The following is a 22091-nucleotide window of genomic DNA, read 5'->3' as shown; positions in this document are numbered from 1 at the left end:
TCCCAACTCGGGGAGATTTGCCTCATGTATGTGTGATGCTGCTCTCTGCAGCTCAGCTGTGTCTTTCATCCTCAGATAGAATCTGAAGTGGGATGGTTTCTTCAAGAAAATTGCTCTCCATGAGGTGGGTGAAGAGGAAGTGCAATGGGATGATAGCTAGCAAAGGACAGGAAATCTTTGCAAGATTTTTTTGGTGATCCTTATGGATTTTCTCTAAACAGACCAACATTTGATAGAGATGGAACCTGGGTTGTACCACATCACTGCACATTCGGTAGCTCAGCCTTGACATTAATATCATTCTACTTGGGCTCAGATGCCAGACAGGGGTTAGAGAGCTCTTCTGTCTCACCATGTATCTTGGAGCTCATTAGCTGCCAGGAGTTGTTTCCCAGCAATACCATAATGCACCCAAGAAAGGTGAGACTGTGGCTTCTTCACACATGCAGCAAACATAGTTGTTGTTTGGTATTGCTTCATTTTAATAAGCTATTTTCCAGGAGGTGCCTCAGCGGCATATACTCATTATGACTACAAATGATCTTTGCTGTAGCTGCTGTTTGTACTTTTCACTGTTTAGAATACAGGTGCAGACAGTTTTGGGAATAGTATGATGTCCACATCCCACCCCTAGTCATAGAATCATAGAATCATAGAATCATAGAATCATTTGGTTTGCAAGGGACTTTAAAGATTGCCTAGCTCCCAACCCCTGCCATGGGCAGGGACACCTTCCACTAGATCAGGCTACCTAAGGCCCCATCTAATCTGGCCTTGAACACCTCCAGGAATGGAGCATCCACAACTTCCCTGGGCAACCTGTTCTAGTGTCTCACCACTCTCATATTGAAGAAGTTCCTCCTAATGTCTAGACTAAATCTGCCCCTCTTCAGTTTATACAAATTGCCCCTAGTCCTACCTTTGTAGGTAGGCAAGCCTTTGTAAATAGTCCCTCCCCATCTTTCTTGCAGGCCCCCTTCAAGTATTGGAGGGTTGCCATAAGGTCTCCTCAGCCTTCTCATCTCCAGGCTGAAAAAGCCCAACTCTCTCAGCCTGTCCTTGTATGGAAGGTGCTTCAGCCTTGTGATCATATTTGTAGCCTCCTCTGGACCCATTCTAACAGTTCCATATCCTTCTTATGTTGAGGATTCCAGAACTAGACACAGTACTCCAGATGAGGTCTCACAAGACAGAAATAGAGGGGCAGAATCACTTCCCTCAACCTTCTGCTGATGCAGCCCAGGATACAGTTGTCCTTCTGGACTACGAGCACACATTGCTGGCTCATGTTGAACTTCTCATCAACTAGCATCCCCAAGTCATTCTCCACAGGGCAGCTCTCAATCACATCATCCTCCATCGTGTATTGAAATCGGGGATTGTCTCGGCCCAAGTATAGGACCTTGCACTTGGCCGTGTTGAACCTCATGAGGTTCTCACAGCCCCACTTCTCCAGCCTGTCCAGATCCCTCTGGATGACATCCTGTCCTTCCAGTGTGTCAACTGCACCACTCAGCTTGGTGTCATCTGCAAACTTGCTGAGGGTGCACTCAATCTCGCGGTCAATATAATTGATGAAGATATTAAACAGCACTGGTCACAGTACGGACACCTGAAGGACACCACTTGTCATGGATCTCCATCTGGTCTTTGAGACATTGACCACTACTCTCTGAACACATCCATCCAACCAGTTTATCCACCATATCGTGCACCCATCAAATCCATATCTCTCCAATTTAGATTGAAGGATATGGGGGACTGTGTCAAAGGCTTTACAGAATTCCAGATAGATCACATCCATTGGTTTTCCTGTGTCCACTGCAGTGGTTAGCCCATCACAGAAAGCCACTAAGTTGGTCACACAGGACTTGCCCCTGGTGAAGCCCTGCTGGATGCTATTAATCACCTCCCTGTCCTCCATGTGCTTTAGCAGAGATTCTGAGAGAATCTGTTCCACGATATTCTTAGTCCATGTCCTAAGATTTAGCATGAATGCAAGAAAAAGGGAGTTGTGCTCTAGCTGTAAAAATTGATGCTGGGTAATCAGGTTCCAGGGCAAGAGCATCCTTTGGGGTTTTCTGGAGCATCTTCAATACAGATGCCATATCCAAAGGGCTCGATTTTAAGGCTACCAGTGTAATCTGGTCCTCTGCTAGTGTGATGCTATGGGCTGCTGGGGTCCTCTGGGTCTGTGAACTTCTTTCCTTTGAAAAGAGAGATTTTTGATGGTTCCACTCATTGCTGTATAGTGGGGAAACACATAAAACCTTTTGAGAATAATCATTGCTCTGCAAAGTATCATTAGAAATGGCATGACAGGAGCTCAGCATTCAGAAAGAAATAAGATTTCGCCTTTCCTCAAGCCATGGCTTATAGTGCAACACTAAATATCCACGCTTTAAGTATTGTGTGCAAAATATTACCCTATAGCAGTCAGATGAATCTTGCTTATGGCCATTGAGCTTGATCATTAAGCAGTCAATTCCTGTGTGAGGACAGAACAACTTTAATAGAGCTCTGATTGAATTAACGAGCTTAAAAAAGTGCATGGGGGCAAGGTATTCAGATGCCGGTGCATGGATAGATTTCATTTTTAAAACAATTCAAAACATATTTGAGAAATGTAAGCCTAAACCTTTTTAATAGATGCACAGGGCTGTTAACCTACCTTCTCAGCAAAGCCTTATTTATTTATTTGTTTATTTATTTATTCATTCATTCATTTATTATGTTTTAAGACAATGGCATGGAATTCCCCAGACATAATCCCAGCTTGTTTAGACAGAGCCTGATTTCAATGAGCTGTCAATGTGTGCTTTCCTTCCAGAAAGTCATCTTTATCCTGGGCTGCATCAAAAGCAGTGTAATCAGGGTGAGGGAGGTGGTTCTCCTCTTATCTGCTCTCCTGAGACCTCACCTGGAGTCCTGTGTTAAATTCTGGAGACCTCAGCACAGGAAGGACATGGATCTGTTAAAGAGAGTTCAGAGGAAGCAGCGGAGGTAATCAGAGGGCTGGATCACCTCCTGCTTGAGGAGAGTTTGAGAGATTTGGGGTTGTTCAGCCTGAAGAAGAAAAGGCTCTGGAGAGCCCTGCTAACAGCCTTCCAGTCTTTATAAGTGGCTACAGGAAAGCTGGGAAGGGAGTGCAGTGACTGGATGAGTGGAAAGGTTTTATGAGGGGAGATTTAGATGGGCTATTAGGAAGAAATTTTTACAGTGAAGCTGGTGAGGCAGTGGCCCATGTTGCCCAGAGAAGTCATGGATGCCCCATCCCTGGAGGTGTTCAAGACCAGGTTGAATGAGGCTTTGAGCAACCTGATTTAGTGGAAGGTGTCCCTGCCCATGGCAGGGGGAATGGAACGGGATGATCTTTAATCTCCCTTCTAATCAAAACAGTTATAAGATTCCATCATTCTATGCTTCCTGCTGGAAGATGCACCTTTGAAAGTTTTGTTTTCTATCTAGTCAGCCAGTTTGTAGGCACAAAAGTTTACTGGGAGTTTTCAAATTCTGCTACTTAGCCATGATCTTGACTATGTCTAGTCTTAGCATTAACAGTAAGTAGCATTATATTTTTTTCTGGCATGTTTTCCAGCTCTCACAGGCATGGATTTTAGAACTAGAAGGGATCATGAGATTATTTTGTCAGTTTTTCAGATCACCTGTATGCTAAGAACTTACTGCAGTATTATTTGATGTACATTCAGATTCTCGCATCAGGAGGTCGTCTGGATTTATCTACAAAATGGATGGGAAGTGCCTCGTCCCATTTTTAGCTGGGGCAGCTAGGACCCAAATCTATTATTCCCCACACTCTGTTAAGATAAGAAGTACTTTTACCCCTCCACCTCAATGCAAACAGAAAATGTGACTCACTGAAGTGGGGAGAAGAGCTCCTGTTTTTGCAGGTCATGCAGGGCCAAGACCAGGACTGGGACCATCACCTTGTTCTTGCCTGCAGCTTGTGCAGAGTATGGCCCACAGTCTTGTGAGGTCTTGTGCTCTTCCTGCTTACAAAAATAATCCCAAATCCTGTGTATGGTGGCACAGAGACCAGACTAGTTCTTCTTCATGTTACCATGGGTATCTGGCATGTCTGGGAGGAGGGAAGGGGACGCAAAAGTGAGGCCCCAGCTGGGTCCTTGCACATGTGTTTTATCTGCATCAAACTCAACAATCAAGCAGGCTTGGGAGGGGTGTAGGTGGAAGAATTTTGGAGGATGCAACTCCCTAGCAAGCACATCTTACCGCTTTTAAATATTTGGGAATAGAAGAGATTTGGGATTTGATAGACAAAAATGCTCTCTTTCTGGAACAACATCACTACGGGCATAAAGGAATGCTGTTAGGAAATCTCAGCCTTTATAAGTTTACCCCAGGCTTGTTTCCACAGTTCTCATGCTTTTGCACTGTAAACAGATCCACAATGTCTAAAGAGATTATGTTTAGCACACTTGCTAATATTTTTGTTATTTTACACCAATCTTGTCTTTAATTAAGCACAGGTGGTGAAGGGGTGTGTGCATGTGTGCACCTGCGTATGCATTTGTGTTTTTTCTTTTCTTTTTACAATTTGTGAATGTTAGACATAAGACAAAACCAATTAGGTTTGTTATTAATGCCTACTGGCATCATTATAGAGGCTTTCCTCCTGAATATGTGAGCTTTTCCCCCTAGACATGCACACAACACCTTTCTGAGAAAGATGCATTTTAGAGATGTCATTCTCCTTACAAATTGCTTCTCTCTTGGTGTGCTCTAATTATAGAAGCTGCAACGATGTGTGCACATGCATGAAGGTGGCAGCAGGAATTACAGATAAAATCAATTCACTTAAACGAACTGATGTTAACTGCTTGGGCTGCTTGTTACAATGAACTGCAAGAGAAGTGCCAATTGACCTCCTCCTCAGATCTCTGGGGGATGTTAAACCATCTCAAGTGCAGAATTAGCACAGTGCAGGGAATGGGGCAGGAGTGAGACTGCCAGATTCTGATTTCTGCCTGCTTTGAGGGATGTTACCGATGATGAACTTTCCAAACAGACCGTGAACTCATTGGAACTAAATAGGTACCTAGGGGCTGATCTCTACCTTCTAGACATGCCTTCAAGATCTTCAAGACTTCTTTTCTTTCTATACAACTGGAAATATTTTATGTTTTCAGGAAGAATTGGCTACTGTGATTTTTGCATGCCCAGTGTGGGTTTTTGCATGCCCAATGTGGTCTTTTCCATGCTTTTCTGGACTTCATTCATGCAATGATAACCATCAGCGGAGAAGCCAGTCTTCAAAGCATGATTCTATAAATTGGTATTTCTTGGATTTACTAACAGAATGACTGCTACATCCCTAAAATGAATGTCTGCTTTTGGATTCCCTATTTCCAAAGAGAAAAAGAATCAGTTCCTGTGGAGGGTGTGCATCTCAAGCACTTTTACCATTGGAACCGAAATCTTTAATCACAGAATCATAGAATCATTAAGGTTGGAAAAGACCTCTAAGATCATCAAGTCCAACACCACTGTACCAACTAAACCATGTCCCAAATTGCCACATCTACACATTTTATGATGTATTAAGATGTATTTTCAGGTGTATTTCATTTTTCACCACTTCACCATGTTCTGGATATGCATTTCCCTCTGCATGAGCCGTGGTGCTTCTACTCAGTGGGATCATGTAAATATTTTAAGTTTTTCTGCCTTGTGGCTGATAAATATGTTTAGTTTGTTTTTTTTAAAGTGGAAAAAAGAAAGAAGAGTTGCACTGACTGGAATGTTTGGGGAAAAAACCTCTTTTCCCTAGTTTTCTTATTCTTTTTGGTGTTTAAATGTGGGCAGATTTAAAGGCAAAACAGTATTTTTGTTCAAGCTGTCAAAACGTTTCCTCCTGAAAGCTTGCAATGATCTGCTTCAACTATGGTAAAGGGAGGAAGAAACCAAACTTTCAGCTGAAACCAGTTTACTGAGTTTGTCATCTGTATTTGTTGACTTAAACGAAAATGTTTTAGCTAATAAACCAGTTGTCTTAAAAAATGCAATTCAGCCCTTTCTGCATCAGTTTCCTGCCACTTCCACTTTCTCATACTCATCAGAAGCACAGTGCTGTGGATTTATTTTTTAGGCAAATACTTCAACCCACGTCTGAGTTTTATTTTGGAAGAAAGGGAAAAAGTCTGTGTTCAAGTACATAATAGAGTCTTTTCGATTAAGATAAAGAGCAAAATCTGGTCTGCAGATATTTAATGAGTCATGCTGGGAATAAGAGTCAACTTCTGCTCAATTAAACAGCAAAGGGCCAGTTTTTGTCTCACAACTGAATCCACTGACGGGCCCAAGGATGGATCAGTCGTCCTGCACATTAGGGTTGAGCCCCAGTGCGTTACACATGCTGCTGTTTTACCCATTGGGAAGGGATATTCTTGCTTTTACAAAGGTGCTGAGGGCAATATAATAATCCCTAATACATGTTAACACCCATGCAATCCTTTTTTTTCTCTTTTTTCTTCTTTTTTTTTGTGCAAGAATTGGTATAAAGAAGTTCATTGTCCTAATCAAATTACCACTAGAGTAACTACGCTTCTTTCTAGCTTTACATCTACAGATTCTAAAGAACTTCTCTTTCATTTTTATTTTACTTTTTAGTGCTGCCATGGGCTGTGTTTTTCTACGTGAGTTGGAGGTTGCCTTATAGGTTAACGGGTCAATGAGATTATGCCTGAAATTGTCTTTGAAAAAGGAAGTATTTTTTTTCCAATCAACAAATAAAAGTAAGATGATTTCCCCTTCTACTTCTGTCTTAGTAGACGAGGGAGGGCTGTTGCTGAGTGTGTGGGCACCTCTGGATATGAAAAATGAATGACCAGTTTTGTAATATTTACCCACTAGCGCATACAACGTCCCACAGAACCAAATCCAGGAGACTTCCACAAATTATGTTAGATAGTATTTCATCTTCTTTCCTGAATGGTGTATGAGCTTTGCATGGATGGATTATAAAACCTTGTATGATTTGTTCAAAAAAAATATAGTTGTTGGGCCAGATGGTTTCTATTATGGTTAATCTTAGACAAACAAAAGTAATTTTTCTCCCATTCAGTAGATGTTGGGAAAGCGCATAAATTTTCATGTGTTAATTATCAGTATGGTTTTCTTATTTAAACATATAGATAAAGTCTGTCAATAAATGGCAAGGACTGTAACAAGTGTAACACACTTTTTCATCTATATTTAGGAATTTTTTTTTTTTTTTTTTTTTTTGTCCTCCTCCAACTCTTCTCTGTGCAAATGCAAAGGGGCTGGGGAGAGACCAATTGACTTAATTGTCTGCCAGTGGCCAGAGCAGGGGGCAGAGCACTGCCTTCTCCAACCCTACTCTTCATCTCCATCTGAGTGTCACCACTATTAATGCACTAAGTCTCATCTCTGTCTTTGTTCCTGTTAGATTAGTGACTCAGCCCAACCCTGGGACACCTCTGGTACAGTGGTAGTAAGGATCTCATTAATTATACATATTAACTTCTTGTATAACACATTCATGAACATTTTTATTACTAACCTTTTATCCAGTATGTTTTGAGGGTCTTTTTGGTAATAGAGTTTACATTTCAGGATTCTGTTTATAGAATCCATAATTTGCAAGGCCTGGAAGAAATACCTACTTACCTGGATGTTTTCATCTGGAAAACTGTGGTAAGGTAATATTTGTAAAGATTTCTATCTTTCATTCATATGGCTTATTTTTCTGATAACATTTCCTTGCATCTCATGGACTTAATCAGAGGGAAAAAAAAAAATCATCTCCATTTTGTCATTAATAGCCTGGATATTTTAAAAGATATTTTCTAAGGCAATTAGTGCTGAGTGTATTAATAAGGCCAGAAGAGAGACTGATTAAGAGCTAGTTTAAAAATAAAAACACTATTTTGTAATTTATAAAACCAATGAATCCTTAAATAACCACGCTTCAAAAATATTTGGATTCTTCATCTATTTTGTTGGCTGTTTTCACATTAGATTTCTAACAGCTCGGGCAGTGAGTACAAGATTAATCCTTCCCACTTTGTTTTTCAGTCAATTCCTTTGCATTTTCACATACTGTTGGTGCTGCTGCCTGTGTTTGTATTAGCACAGCACTGTGGACCATTCTGGGCATATAGCAGTGCAAACAAAAACCTGCTTTCACTCAGGTTTTATTTATATACTCATATCACATCATCATTAAAAAGAACAAGCAAAACAAAACTGTCAAACACCTTAAACTGCCTTTTTTAAATAAAACAACTTGGGTATCCTTTTAAAAATGCAGGCATGCACTGCCTTGGTGCTTGCTTCTGCTCCTTTGGAGCATGAAGAAGGGGGCATGATTAGACTTTCCATCTTGGAAAGCAGGAAGCAATGGCATTTGATAGGGAAATTTTGCAAATGAATTGGTATTTTCCAGTGCATTGATTTATTTCAATCAAAAAGGAATTGGTTTTTTAACTCTCTCCTAATCCACTGCCAGAAAAAAAAGAAAGTAAATCAAAGTACTTTGTTTTATTTAAAAGCTTCTTAACTGCATCTTGAAAACACATCAGAATTATGCAAAACCTTTTAAATTTTTCCTCTCCTTTGCTTGAAAATGGAGAAAAACTCTTAACTGTAAAACTGTCCAACCAAAGCCAAAGTTCCACACTCTGACAGAATTAACAGCTTCTTAATCCATTGCAGTGCCACTCTGCACTTATTATTCATAAAATTTTACTTAAAATTTCAAGTCTACTTCCAAGTTAACCATCATGGAAAATAAACTTTCTCCCTAATTCTCCTGTCTTGACAAAAGCACCTCTGCAAACTAGTATTTCTGTGGTGAGAGTCTCCACTGTTCCCTGAATTCCTTTAATTTGAGCAGGTGAAACAGGACTGAGAATCCCACCAACTCATTTCCCATGGGCTGCCAAGCTTGCGTGACCTTCAAATCACTCTTAGCCATCATGTTGCTGCCACAAAGTGATGGGCTTTTTATTCTAGTAACAATCTTGTGAGTCTGACATTTCCTTCTACTAAATCAACAAGAGCTGCTGTTTGCTTGTTGTAGAAATTAGAAGGCAGTGTGGGGTGAGTTTTTTGCTTAGCTGTTGTTTTTTTTTTTCGCTGCTGCCTAAAAATGAGTATTGGATGAGAACAGATTTTTCTAGCAGCAATATGGTTTAATGCAGATATACAGAATACCAGGTTTGATACTGCAAATCACTGTTCACTTTCTAGCATCTTTAACAAGCTTGAACATAAAACACTGAATGCCACAAGCTAATGTGCTACTGGAAAGACCTGATATATTTCTCTTGTCCTTGCAGAAGCAGGGAACCTGTTAATAATAAATTAAAATAAATTGTTAGGGTTACAATGTAATAAAACATGTTGGTTCGGACTTTATTGTTGGATTTTGTTGGGAACTTCCATCTGGAAACGCAGATTCTATCCATCATCTCTGCTTCATGTCACCCCTTTTGTTTTACTACGTGGTGCACCCAATCTTCTGGGTGATATTTAATGCAGCAACTTTCCCTAAAACTGTTTCTGATGTTGTTTGGGATGTCTTTGCTCCTTGTTGAGGTTTTGTGTGCAATCTTGCCAGGCTTTTGGCTGTAGCTTTACCATTCAGTCATGAACTAGACCTTCAGAGCTGGAGCAAATTTGGGCAGGTCTGCTTATTGCTCGCGTCTGGCTGCAAGGAATGTTGTGGTGGTTGTGAAGAAGGACACTTCTCCACTTGGCCAAGAGTCTGTGCCTGGTGGGGATAGAATGAATGTGTGTATCTTGGGATTGTTCCTAGATACAACTTCTTCTCTTGATGGACTTCGTGGATATCTCTCTTGTTGGCCTTATCATTGGGTGGGTGGGTTTGGGATTTTTTTTTTTACTTGACAACTGTAATGCAGTTGGTGGAGATGTACTCTCTGGGACATGGATATGAAATGGTTCAGCAAAGCTGAACAATTTTGTGTTGGCATTGCTGCAAATCTCCTTGGTTAGGCTCCCTGTACATGGCTTGATAACACTGACATTGTTTGCTCTCCTGGACACCTAGGACAAACTGCAAGGCTGAGAAGATACCAGCACTATCTGTGCACCTAGGGTGTCTCACTGCTTTTTTCTTCAACAGTTGCTTATTAGCATATATACCAAAAGAAGGAAACAAAAGAGAGTAAAAACATCTTGGCTAGAAATAATGTAAAGCAAATTTGATTGAATTTTAACTGCACTAGTGTTTCATTTTCTCTGCATCTCGGGGGTATGCAGGTATGCATTTTGGTGGCTGAGGACTTGGAGTTGTCTTTGGAGTTGCAGGGGGCGGTTTCCCTCATGACAGGGGCAAGGAGGATGGGCATACGGCAGAGCTTCCCAGGGTATAATTCTCCATCCGTTGGCTTAGGAAAAAAACTCTCTTGGCTGATTTACAATGGGAGCACACAGATTGCATACAGCCCCGTTCCTTGTTTAAGTAGTGGAGCAGATAAGGTCTTCATTCTGTATCTTCTTTAATTTCTGAGGCTGAGTTTCACTGCAAGTTAGTGGTCACCCTTTACCATTCCTTGCTTTTTGGAAGGGATGATTCTTCATGCCTGGGCTGTTCCCTGCAATGCCTCCTGAGCCACCAGAGCGCAGACAGTTGTCAAGCTACAAAGTTTGGTCCCACTACCCTAACCTCACCTACATGGGAACCTTTTGTCTGAATAGCCTCTGTCCTTGGCTCATTAGGCTTTCCTTGGTATCGGCTATGTGTTTCATTCCTTTCAGACATATGTATTGTGTACATATTTATAGCTTTATCTTTTTGTTTCCCTACCATCTTCCAAGAAAGAGTTGTGCTGAGCTCCAGCCAAAACTTACTAGCTATACCAGAAACACTTGTGCTGGAGACACCCTATGTTGCAGTTACTTGTCTGAGGGCATGTTAACTAAAGCACAAATCTCAGAATCATTACAGAGGTTAACGTATTGAAACTGTGCTCCAGAGAGTACAAGAAAAAATGCATGCCTAGGTGGGATCTTTTCCAACCTGAAATAATTCTCTCTTCCTGCTTTACCTCCTTGGGATTCTACACTCGTTGATTTTGGGCCCTGCACTCAGCTTGGTTTAGAAATTATAAAATCTCTGTCTCCTATGGTCAACTTGATAGAGCTGCAGTAAGTCTTTCAAAGGTAAAACAATCTATTCTGTTAAATTGGGTGTGGGTTTTTTTCTTTCATTTTCTCTGTATTTTTTTCTGGTAGTGTAGCTGGTGGGGAAGTAAGGTGGGAATAAGGTACCTCTTCAGGGAAAAGCTGCAGGGTGAGATATCTCCTGGCTTCTCAGTTTTCCTTTTGGGAGAAGAGAAAGTGGCAGATACTCCTCTGCCTAAATGCATCTCCCTTTCAGAGGGGTTGGATGAAATGGATTCTTCCAGCTGATATACCTTCACCTAAGTTTTCATCTCTAAAACCTGAAACATTTCATTTTTTATGTTCAGGAGAACTTGACCAACCCAGGAAGGCAATTTCAGAAAAATGACCAGGAGTTTATGAGTTTTAATGCAATAAAGATCCAAAGTAAATCCATAGGTAATTGAGTTCTTGAATACACCAACCTCACTATGTGAGAATGGAGCTTGGAAGAGGATTGATGCCAATGCCAGCTTTGTCCCATGAGCTGAATTTGTAATCCTCTCAGTGCCCCTTCTCTGTGCTCTGGCCATGCCGAGGAGACCCAGGCCTTTTGCAAGGCACTGTACAAATCCATAGCAAAGAGCTTCAAAGCATTGGCACGTGAAACAGCATCACGTTTTCTAATGCTAATGAAAGCGTGTTGCCTGATGAGTGCAATTTTTGCTTACATTTCCCTTTATCACTTATTTCACTCCAACTTCAACAGAAGGAAATAAAAATCTTCTAAGCTTGCATGCCAGAAACAACTTTGCAACATTAGACATGATGCTGCTTCTTTCATTCTCTTCAATTTCTTTTTCTATTTCAAGCTCTTTTCCTTGTGGAAAGGAGCCTTGACCAAACATGATCTTGGCCAATCCTTTCTATGCTAGTATTTCTTGAACATTTTTTGACCTGTTTCAATGGAAGAGCAGAGGGCTTGAGGGTAAATGAGGTTCCTCTGATATACATGAAATGGAAATGCAACTTAAGTCCAATACAGTGTTCTTGCTGTGGAAGAGACCAAGGGCTGGTATGAAGCATGGGATCAGACACCAGAGAGTCCACAGAGAGGAGCACCCTGAGAAGATCTTGACTATTGGCTAGAGAACTTGTCTGGAGTGAGCGTAGGTGGCTGTGTATCCACCAGTTCTTCCTTGTCTGTTTTCTCTAGCATTTTCTTTTTCCCATGAAAACTGTTTCTTTTTCTTCACACTTTCTTTGCCTTCCTTTGCCTCCTTCATCTTCTTCTACCTTTTCAATTTTATGTCATTTGCTGTGGAAAAGCTAAAACAAAGACATGAATTTAGCATTTTTGATCCAGCAATAATCCCTTACTCTTGGGCCAGCAGCCAGAAATCAATCTTCTTCTCTCCCTTGAGTTCGTTTCCCAGTTCCAGAGGCACATGGCTGTCGTTGTGGATCATAATCTTCAATAAAGTATCACTCTCTTGGATAACGTGGGTCATTGCTATGGAAAGTCTTCAAGGGGGGAAAGAAGCCTTGCAATGTTTCCACTGGTCCTGGAGAAGGAACAAGGTGCTTAATGGGTGAGACTTGTCAATTCATCTCCATAGTGAAAGGGTGAAGTCACAGGGCTAGCTGCAGTTATGCTTAATCTTTATTGGCAGAGGTAAACTAAGAATTTGGGGTGGATGGTTTGAAATCAAGTAAGCAGGTTTGTTCCCCACCAGCATTTTTCTCTTTGCAGGAGTTTCGTAGTACAAAAGAGGAGTTTGGGTACCAAGTAACTTTCTATTTCATGTTTCTTCAGCAAAAGATGATGTTATAACTTCAATTAAAGCTTTCAAAGGAGCAAAGACACAGATGCAGGAAATCTATGACTGTCTTTTAAAGAACACGGACATAGCTCTTTGTTGTGCGTTGGGGATAAACGCATTAGAATTTTGAAGTGCTGAGCTGTTTTCCTACAGCCGTGTTAAGTATTGTAATCAGAAAGGTTGAATGCTTTTTTCTGTTTTGTCTCTTTTCCCTTTTTATTGGAGTTACTGTAATTATTGCCTCTTCTTTCTGCAACTTTTGAGTTATGTTGGATTTGCTACAAAATTGAGTTCAGAGAGGCAATTGACTTCACCTGGCTGCAGAAAAGCCATTAGGAGCTTCAAATTAGTGTGAAATGATTAATAGGCAAAGAAGATTAACGTGGGGAACACTGGCAGTTTTCATTAACATTAAGTGAAAGGATGTTCCTGTAGATACCTTTACCATGTGTGTTGTCCTGGACCTTTAGCTATTCCCTTTGGACGCTAATTAAATACAGATCACTAGAGACAAGACCCTATAAGCTTGCTCAGACTTCACATTTGACTTATCTTGAAGAGGAATGAAAAGACATTTCTGATTGCCAGCTTGCTCAGGTCTCTTCTTCCCTGGCCACAAGTGCTGTTGGTCATGGTTGGAGCTAATGACTGATTGTCACGGTGCTTGAGAACCTCAGATGCCAACGTGCATCAGCAGTATTTTCTCCCCCATGAGCAGGATCAGGGGAAGCAAACCACGGGTTCCTAGGTTATGATTTGCTTCAAACACTGACACTGCAACCCTCCACCGGCCAGTCTTCATCCCGAATGTTTCCCATAGACAGAGGTGTGATGAATCAGAGGTGTGCTGAATCATAATTGCAGTGGAAAACAACGTACTCTGAGTTTCCACTGAAATAACAGCTTCTAACATCATATGCAAACCTATATGAATTATTAAGATCCTCAACAACTTTCTACAATTACCTGAAAAGAGGTTGTAACAAGGCAAGTGTTACTCTTTTCTCCCAATTAGCATTTGATAGGACAATCTGCACCTCGAATCCTGTGTTCAGTTCTGGGCCCCTCACCACAAGAAGGATGTTGAGGCTCTGGAGAGAGTCCAGAGAAGAGCAACAAAGCTGGTGAAGGGGCTGGAGAACAAATCTTACGAGGAGCAGCTGAGAGAGCTGGGATTGTTTAGCATGGAGAAGAGGAGGCTAAGGGGGGACCTTATTGCTCTCTACAACTATCTGAAGGGAGGTTGTAGAGAGGAGGGAGCTGGCCTCTTCTCCCAAGTGACAGGGGACAGGACAAGAGGGAATGGCCTCAAGCTCCATGAGGGGAGGTTCAGACTTGACATTAAGAAAAAGTTTTTCATGGAAAGGGTCATTGGGCACTGGAACAGGCTGCCTAGAGAGGTGGTTGAGTCACCATCACATGAGGTATTTAAAAGACAGCTTTCAGGACCCGCAATGTAAGTAAAAGTCACCTTTTCCCAGTGGTGGCCCTGAACACTTAGCATTAGGGCATGCAAAGTATTTACTGGAAATCAGCAACTCCTTCTCGGGGATTTTAGCACTCACTTTATGTAGTCAAAGACATTTAATTTTTTATTAGACACAAATGTACTATGCATTCACATTCTTTCGCAGTCCTGGTAGGTCTCCACTTAGCTTGGCAATACAGATGCATTTTTGCTTTCCTTTCTGCTGCTGTTTTTATGTCATTTTGCTTGTCTACTTGAACTGCTGAATCCTCCATGAATAGTTACAACAACTCTACTTGATGTGTGCAAGCATGAAGTTGGAGCAGTTAAAGCAACCTCCTTGTAACTATTTTCTTTTCTATAAGAAAACCAAAATAAAATGAGAAATGACAGCATAATGTAAGGTGAAATAAAAGTCCAGGGGCAGGAAAAGAGCACTTGCAGCCTGGAAGGCCAACTCTATCCTGAGCTGCATCAAAAGTAGACGGTTGAGGGAGGTGGTTCTATCCCTCTACTCTGTTCTGGTGAGATTGCACTTGGAATATCGCATCCAGTTCTGGAGTCCTCAGCTCAGGAGGGACGTGGACCTGTTGGAGCAGGTCCAGAGAGGGCCACAAAAATGATCAGCATCCTGGAACATCTCCCCTATGAAGAGAGGCTGGAGAGTTGGGGTTCTGCTTGGAGAAGAGAAGACACTGAAGAGACCTTGTCGTGCACTTTCAGTACTTAAAGGGGGCTTATAAGAAAGATGGTGAAAAACTTTTTAGCAGGGCCTGTAGCAACAGGACAAGGGGTAATGGTTTTAAATGAAAAAAAGCAGAATTTTAGACAAGATACTAGGAAGAAATTAGAGTAATGCAACACTGGAACAGGTTGCCCCGAGATCTGGTAGATGCCCTGTTCTTGGCAACATTCAAGATCAGGCTGGATGGGGCTCTGAGCAATCTGATCTAGTTGAAGTTGTCACTGCTGACTGCAGTGATGTGGGACTAGGTGACCTTCATGGTCCCTTCCAAAGAAAACTATTCTATGATTCTATGAAATTGCAAGGCAGGTTCAGTACAGTTTTCCAGGTAAAGTGCTATCCAAGCATTGCATTTTCTAAGTAATTATTTGAAAATTCTGGCCAAAGGTTGCATCTGCCTTTGTTTTTTTGTTTAATTTGCACTTTTTTGAGGTGTGAGGTTGTGGCACTCTGTGTTAGATATTTATGAATTGAGATCTGAAGCCTTCAAAAGTCTTCAAGAGGGAGTTAATCTTCACACACTTCTATTGCATTTGTCTAAATAAGTATGCCAAGGCTTAAAAAGTTAAATATTTCTATGTCTTCATAATGTGATTCTCACACTTTGTCCTGCTGTGTTTTGCTTCTTTTCCATAAGGGAAATGTGATACAGGGTGAGCGCATAGGTCTCCCCATGTCCACCCAGGAGAGTCTGGATAAATTCCACTCTCCCAAATTAGCACTTGAGTTTCTGTGTAAAAAGAACCTTATAGTCCAACTCTGGATGCATAGTGTTTATTGTTTATTTGTCATGATTTTGTGGAGACTCTGAAACACAGGCATGTGTGTTCATACAATGAACTTGGTGCTTCTTCAGCCTTTTCTAGCATTTGGCATATTTCACTTTTGCTTTTGGGGTGGTTTTGGTATTTTAAATCCTGAATCTGCAGGAGCATTCCCACATGAGAATACATTGAAATCTAGAGCCCATATTATATAAAGGGTTTAATGCAATGCTCTTCCTAGCTGGGTATTTATAATTGAGGACTTCAAGGAATATCCAACCCTGGTTTGGTTGCATCGTGGTTCATCTGAGGCTTCATTCATAAATGCATCACTGGGCCAAGCTAAACATCTGTTGATGCAAATTCAGTTTTTCACACAATGTGTGGACCAGTCCTCTTGGCATTTGTAATTAGAAATTTAGCCAAGCTGAAGCCATGTCCTGGCCATCTATCCTCCTGTATTATTAACCTAGAGCGTGTTGGCAGACTGAAAATCCATGAAAAACTTTCTGAAACTGGACTAAGTCTGTAAAGAACTAAAAATCTTATTCTGTGCTGCTCTTTTGTCATTTTAATGAAAGCAAGATCTCGTCAGTAACAAGCGAAATTCACTGGGGATGGGTAAGCCCAAACTAATTTATTGTGTTATATAGCTTCATATATAAGAAAAGGAAAGGAGTGTCTAGAACAGAAGAGTGGGAAAATCTCTAGCAATGAGCTCCTGTGCATTTGGATTAAAAATCATTTAATGCTGTGGGTTTGTGTCAACCTGACAGACTGATCCAGGACTTTATTTATGGCTGGTACAGGGCTGAATCATCTCACATGAGTGTTGCTGTGGTTGAGATACATGAAAAACAGTGGCAAATCCCCCAGCTGGACTGTTTGCATGTGGAGCTTGACCTTACGCTTCAGGGCATGCATCCTCAGGACCAACCTGTGCAGTGCATCAAGTGGGCTTCTTGTTTTGTTCAATAATCTTTGTTTTCACCTTGCTCCATCAATGACTTTCTGCTTTTTCAAATGGTGCTTAGGCACATGGTACTTCAGCAGCTTAGGGAAATCTGGTTCAGGGATGCAGAATTGTCATAGTTGCTTGAAAGTAGAAATTGAATCGCGTGTTGAGTGTAGAAGCCATGTGGTGCTTTGGGACTTGGCCAGAGTTTCAGGTAGAGCAGTTTCTGAGAAACCTGCAAAAGCTGTCCAAGGTGGGAGGCAGAATGGAGCTAAATCATGAAAATATCTGTTGCAAAGCTGCCTCCAGAAAGCTGGTGCCAAAGACAGGTATAAATGAGTCTTTCTCCAGTGACTATTACCAATCAGAACCCAACACCTGTTTAAAACCTATTTAAATGTTGTATCCTTTCTTGGTAATATAGCCAAGTCCAGCCTCATATCTCTCCTTCTCTGGGGATGATGAAGTTGTGAAGCAGCTCAGGATAGGTTTGTATGGTTCAATGTTGGAAAATGAAGGTACAACAACAACTAAACCTAAACCAAAACCCAAGAAGTCAAAACCTTACTTCATTTTCCTCCTTATAGGGCAGATGTGGGTACCTTGGCCAAAATGGGACCTTGGGAACGAAGCTGATAGAAGTCATCTTGGCAGTGGCAATAGCAGTTCCTGGCACTGACTCATTGACCCTTGCAGTTGGAGGTATCAGGAAGAAAAAGGGAGAAGAGGAGTCTGTCCTGAGGGCTGAAAGATGCATGTGTGGAGGACCCATCTGGGCTTCAATCTCCCTCCTTCCCCAAAAGCTTTGAGCCCATGGAGCAGTTGTGTTCTGCTCACTCCTTCCTCCCCTTTTCTAAAGGCAAGACTGCTCACATCACCTCCTGCTCTGGAAAGTAGCACTTAACCATGCTGTTGTGCTTGTGGTTTCTCATTCATTTATAGTTCTGATATTCCCACTGAACGAATGAGTAGAAATAATTTGTATTCTAATTGTTAGTAAATCCTACAAACACTGTCACTGTCCGTGTGGGCTGTATCCGTCAAATTGCTGTGGCATTTTTTATTGCCCTGACAGTGCTGGACTACCTACTTGGGCTAAATTTTCAGAGTGAGGAGGAACCTTCCACCCCCTTCAGTAGGGAGATGAGCCCCTTTCAATGTTGTCCATTGTTAATATATCATCTCACTTTTTGTCTTCACAGCAACCCAGATTGATCCCAGCGAACTACAGGAACTTTTTCAGGAGACTTCAGCCAATGTCTTCCGAATTAACTCCAATGGTGCGTATAATGAAAGGTTTCCTAGTCATTTGTGCTGTCCTGCTGATGACTTGTATGCACGTACGCAGTGTATGACATCTCCTATTGTCAAGGAGCAAATATTAATGCAGTTTTTCTGCTGCTGTATCTCACGAACACCAGCACATGTCCAATACACAGTTCTTTAAAGATGTAAAAATATTCCACCATATGTTCCATTAAACAGGCACAGATACATTCCAATCCTTGCTGAGACCACATCCTTTTCTATTTTTGTGTCATCTGTTACAATAGGGAGTTAGAGCGAAGAAAGGTGAACAAGCCAGACTCTTTTTTTGAATGTGCTGCAGCACTACTGTGTTCACAGCCTGTCATATGGACTTGCAAAACACTATCTCCCCTATAAAAAACACCAACACCAAAACTCTTCTATTCTTCTTCACTCTCTATGTTTAGCATGGATGCTATTCCTCCCCATTTCTCTCTGGACCCTGGAGATACAGAGTGCTTGTCTACTTTGGAGACGTGCTCTGGCTCATTAGTTTTGTTGGGTTGGGCTGGAGGGATGTATTTTGCATATAGATAGGCCCTAATATTGCTGAATGCTTGTTAATGTCATGGTATGCCAGTTCTAAAGTACACTAGCGTCAGACAAGGATCTAAAATTGTGGGGTGCTGATTTTAAGGTGGACCTTGAAATTGCTTCTGAATCACCTGGATATCTTCTCTGTCTGGGATGTTCTCTGTTGGCCAGTCCTCGTAGACACAGTGGGCTGGCCTAGATTTAAAGAAAGGATCTCAGTGCCTCCTTATTTCTGTAATCATTCCCCACATATCCCAAAGTTAAGCCCACAATTCTTGTAGAAAGGAATCCTTGATGGAAGAAGAATGGGAAATAAAACTTCTAAAGCGTAGTCATCTCTTCTTTAGAGAAATCGTGTATGCTCCATCGGCCAGGAAAACTCAAGCAACGATTTTTCTTTGACTACAAGGGACTGGTAGATTTGAGTTTACTTCAGGACCTCCTGCAACATGGATGCAGCTCATCCCAAGAACTGTGAGCATTGTTGCTGCTCTCCAGTAGTGCAGAAGGTGAAGGCCTGAAACCAGTGTTGGTTTTGGATAGGCTCCATGATGTTATTCAAGTGCCTAGCTTGCTGTAAAATCAGAAAGAAACTAATTCACACTTTCCGTTGTGCCTTGGGATTGAATAACCCTATGAAACAGGACGGGATGGCTGCTGGCTGGCTGTAGAGCTACTCTGAAGAAAAAAACCTGTGGGTACTAGACAACCACAAGTCGAACATGAGTTAATAGAAATCATATTGTTGTCTGTAATCACTTAATGGGAGACTGTAGAGTAGATGGACCCATAATCTCTCATGTACACGGTGGAAGAATAAAAGGCGACACAAATCTGAAGCATAGGATGTTCCAACTCAATATGAAGGAAAAAGTTCTGACCATCAGGGTGGTCAACCAGTTTAACAAGAGCCCAGAGAATCTGTGAGATCTCCATCCTTCAAGATCTTCATAGCTGGACAAGACCCTGACCAGCTCACTTTTAAGTGGACCTTCTCTGAGCAGAAGGTTGGACTAGAGACCTCCAGAGATCCCTTCTAAACTGCTTGAGTCTATGATTCTTTAGTAGTTTGTCAGAACCTCAGTTACTGTACATAGAAGATGATTCTGAATGAGTCAAAAGCAAATGGGAAATGCACACTTCATGTTTGTTTATTTCTTTGTTATTTTTCAGAGGAGTGACTGATAAATGCATTACACAAACTGTAATTTAAAACACTTGTTTTTCATAGTTTTTTGATAATCTGTTTGGATAGCACAAGTTTGACAGCTTTTATTCACAGAACAGAATCCTGGAAATTCAGCCATTGAAAGTCACCTTTGGGTTGCCAGTCATACTTCTCCACTGGGATACTGGAAGAGCAGTGGTGGGACTGATGGTGCTTGAGGTGAAGAACAGTCATGCACTGCAGAAGGTGGAGAAATTCATAGAATCAGAGAATAGTTGAAGTTGGAAGGGATCTCTGGAAGTCGTCTTGTCCATCCCCTTTTTCCAGCCTCTTCGAGCTGGTTGCCCAAGACCATGTCCATACAGCGTTTGAACGTGTGCAAGGATGAAGACACTACAACCTTCCCTGGTGACTTGTGCCAGTGCTTAGTCACTCTGCTGGTAAAAAAAGTGTTTCCTGATGTTCAGAGGGAACCCCTTGCATTTCAGTTTATGCCCATTTCCTCTGGTGCTGTCACTGGGCACCACTGAAAAGAACCTGACTGCACCTTTTTTGCTTTCTCTTTTCAGGTATTTATGGGCATTAACAAGAACCACCCTCAGCCTTCTCTTCTGCAGACTGAACAGTCCCTGCTCTCTCAGCCTTTCCTCATTGGAGAGATGCTCCAAACCCTTCATTATCTTTGTGACCCTTTGCTGGACTTTCTCCAGTAGTTCCTTGTCTCTCTTGTACTGAGAACCCCAGAACTGGATACAGAACTCCAGGTGCCGCCTCACCAGTGCTGAGGAGATGGGAGGTATCACCTCTCTTAACCTGCTGGTGATGTTTTGCCTAATGCAGCTCGCGATACCATTCACCTTCTTTATAGTAAGGGCACACTGCTGATTCATGATTACCTTGCTGTCCACCAGAACCGTCAGGCTCTTTATTTTGAGCTTTTCCTTCAGAAAACTCCATTGCTATGATCTGGGCTTGAAGTGGCAACTTGAACCTCTCAGCTGTGATCACTGGTACTTTATTGCGTAATGTGTATAACCACATTATAGCATCCCTCCTGGTTGCTCCAGCACAGTTTTACCTTGCCAATGGAAGTAGCACTTCTGCTATCAAACCAAGAGCTCAGTTTGAAGTTTTGCGACCTGCTCATAAATCTGCGTGCTATTAATATCCAAACAAGCCAGGTTAGGGCTGACGTGATACCCTGAGGAATCCTTAAGATGAGTGGCTTATCCTTTTTTGAAATGCCACAATCCAATTTCTACTTTTATTGTTTGTTGAACTATATTGATCCATTCAATTAGGTTTTTAGCAATTTTTGGTGGTCTTTGTTTCTCCTCTTTAGATGGTATAGAGTGAGTGATGATGTGCTTTTTGTTAAGAGTTGTCTGTATTGAGTGCTCTGTGAAGCAGGTAATGACAGTGCCTGTACTTAAGACTATTTTGCAAAATTGGAGAGGGTACAAAGAAGAACTATGACAACTGTTTGAAGTCTGCAAATCAGACTTTAAAATGCTTGCTACCTGAACTTCTGTTTGAGACATCTAAGAGGACTTGATCATGGTGTGTAAGTACCTCCCTGGGACAAAAGACATCAAATAGATAGCATAGGGCTCATTAATCTAACTTTCTTGCACATAATGAGATCAGAAGATAGGAGTCAAAGCTAGACAAATTCAATCTTTCTCTATGAGGATAACTAGCCATTAGAACTGGTTATTGAGGAGACGTGATAGATTTAGCATTACTTCAAACCTTTAAATCAAGATTCAAATGTCTTTTTATAAGATATGCCTTAGTCCAGCTACAGTCTGCTGTCTTGATGTAGGAGTGATGGGACACAATTTTATGGTAGGAAATCAGATTGTATAATCAGAATTGCTCTCTGTGGTCTTTAAAAATCTATTAATCTATGAATTTATAATGCTTTTTAAGGTGATTTTAGGTTGAGGAAATGCCCATAAGTTACTTTACTGTTGATGCTTATATTATTACCCATATTATTTTTTGTCTGCTACAGTCAGTTTCATTCAGTTTGAGTGTGGCCTCTTCATAGCCTTTTCCCCAGAAGTAAGTACAGCTTTTCGGTAAAGGGATGCTGAGTGTACTGCTAAGATTTGGCAGAGCTAATCCATGTAGGGTAGAGAACTTTAACAGGGTTATGAAATGGGAAAGGATGTTGATGATCCCTTCTACCCT

The 22091-nt window shown here is 41.4% G+C and overlaps 1 protein-coding gene across 7 annotated transcripts in view; it reads left to right on the top strand.

Annotated features, from left to right (window-relative positions):
• Nucleotides 1-22091, top strand: part of TSNARE1 (t-SNARE domain containing 1) — a 519305-nt gene that overhangs the window by 158160 nt on the left and 339054 nt on the right. For all 7 annotated transcript variants that reach the window (XM_069854776.1, XM_069854772.1, XM_069854771.1 and 4 more), the window contains one exon: nucleotides 18088-18165. In XM_069854776.1, the coding sequence (XP_069710877.1) occupies nucleotides 18088-18165 (78 nt within the window). The remainder of the gene's footprint in view (nucleotides 1-18087; nucleotides 18166-22091) is intronic.

The sequence above is a fragment of the Phaenicophaeus curvirostris genome, chromosome 3 (genome assembly GCF_032191515.1).
Source record: "Phaenicophaeus curvirostris isolate KB17595 chromosome 3, BPBGC_Pcur_1.0, whole genome shotgun sequence".
NCBI classification, from domain to species: Eukaryota; Metazoa; Chordata; class Aves; order Cuculiformes; family Cuculidae; genus Phaenicophaeus; species Phaenicophaeus curvirostris.
Note: the sequence above shows the minus strand (reverse complement) of the source record. Positions and strands in the feature narration are given on the sequence as shown.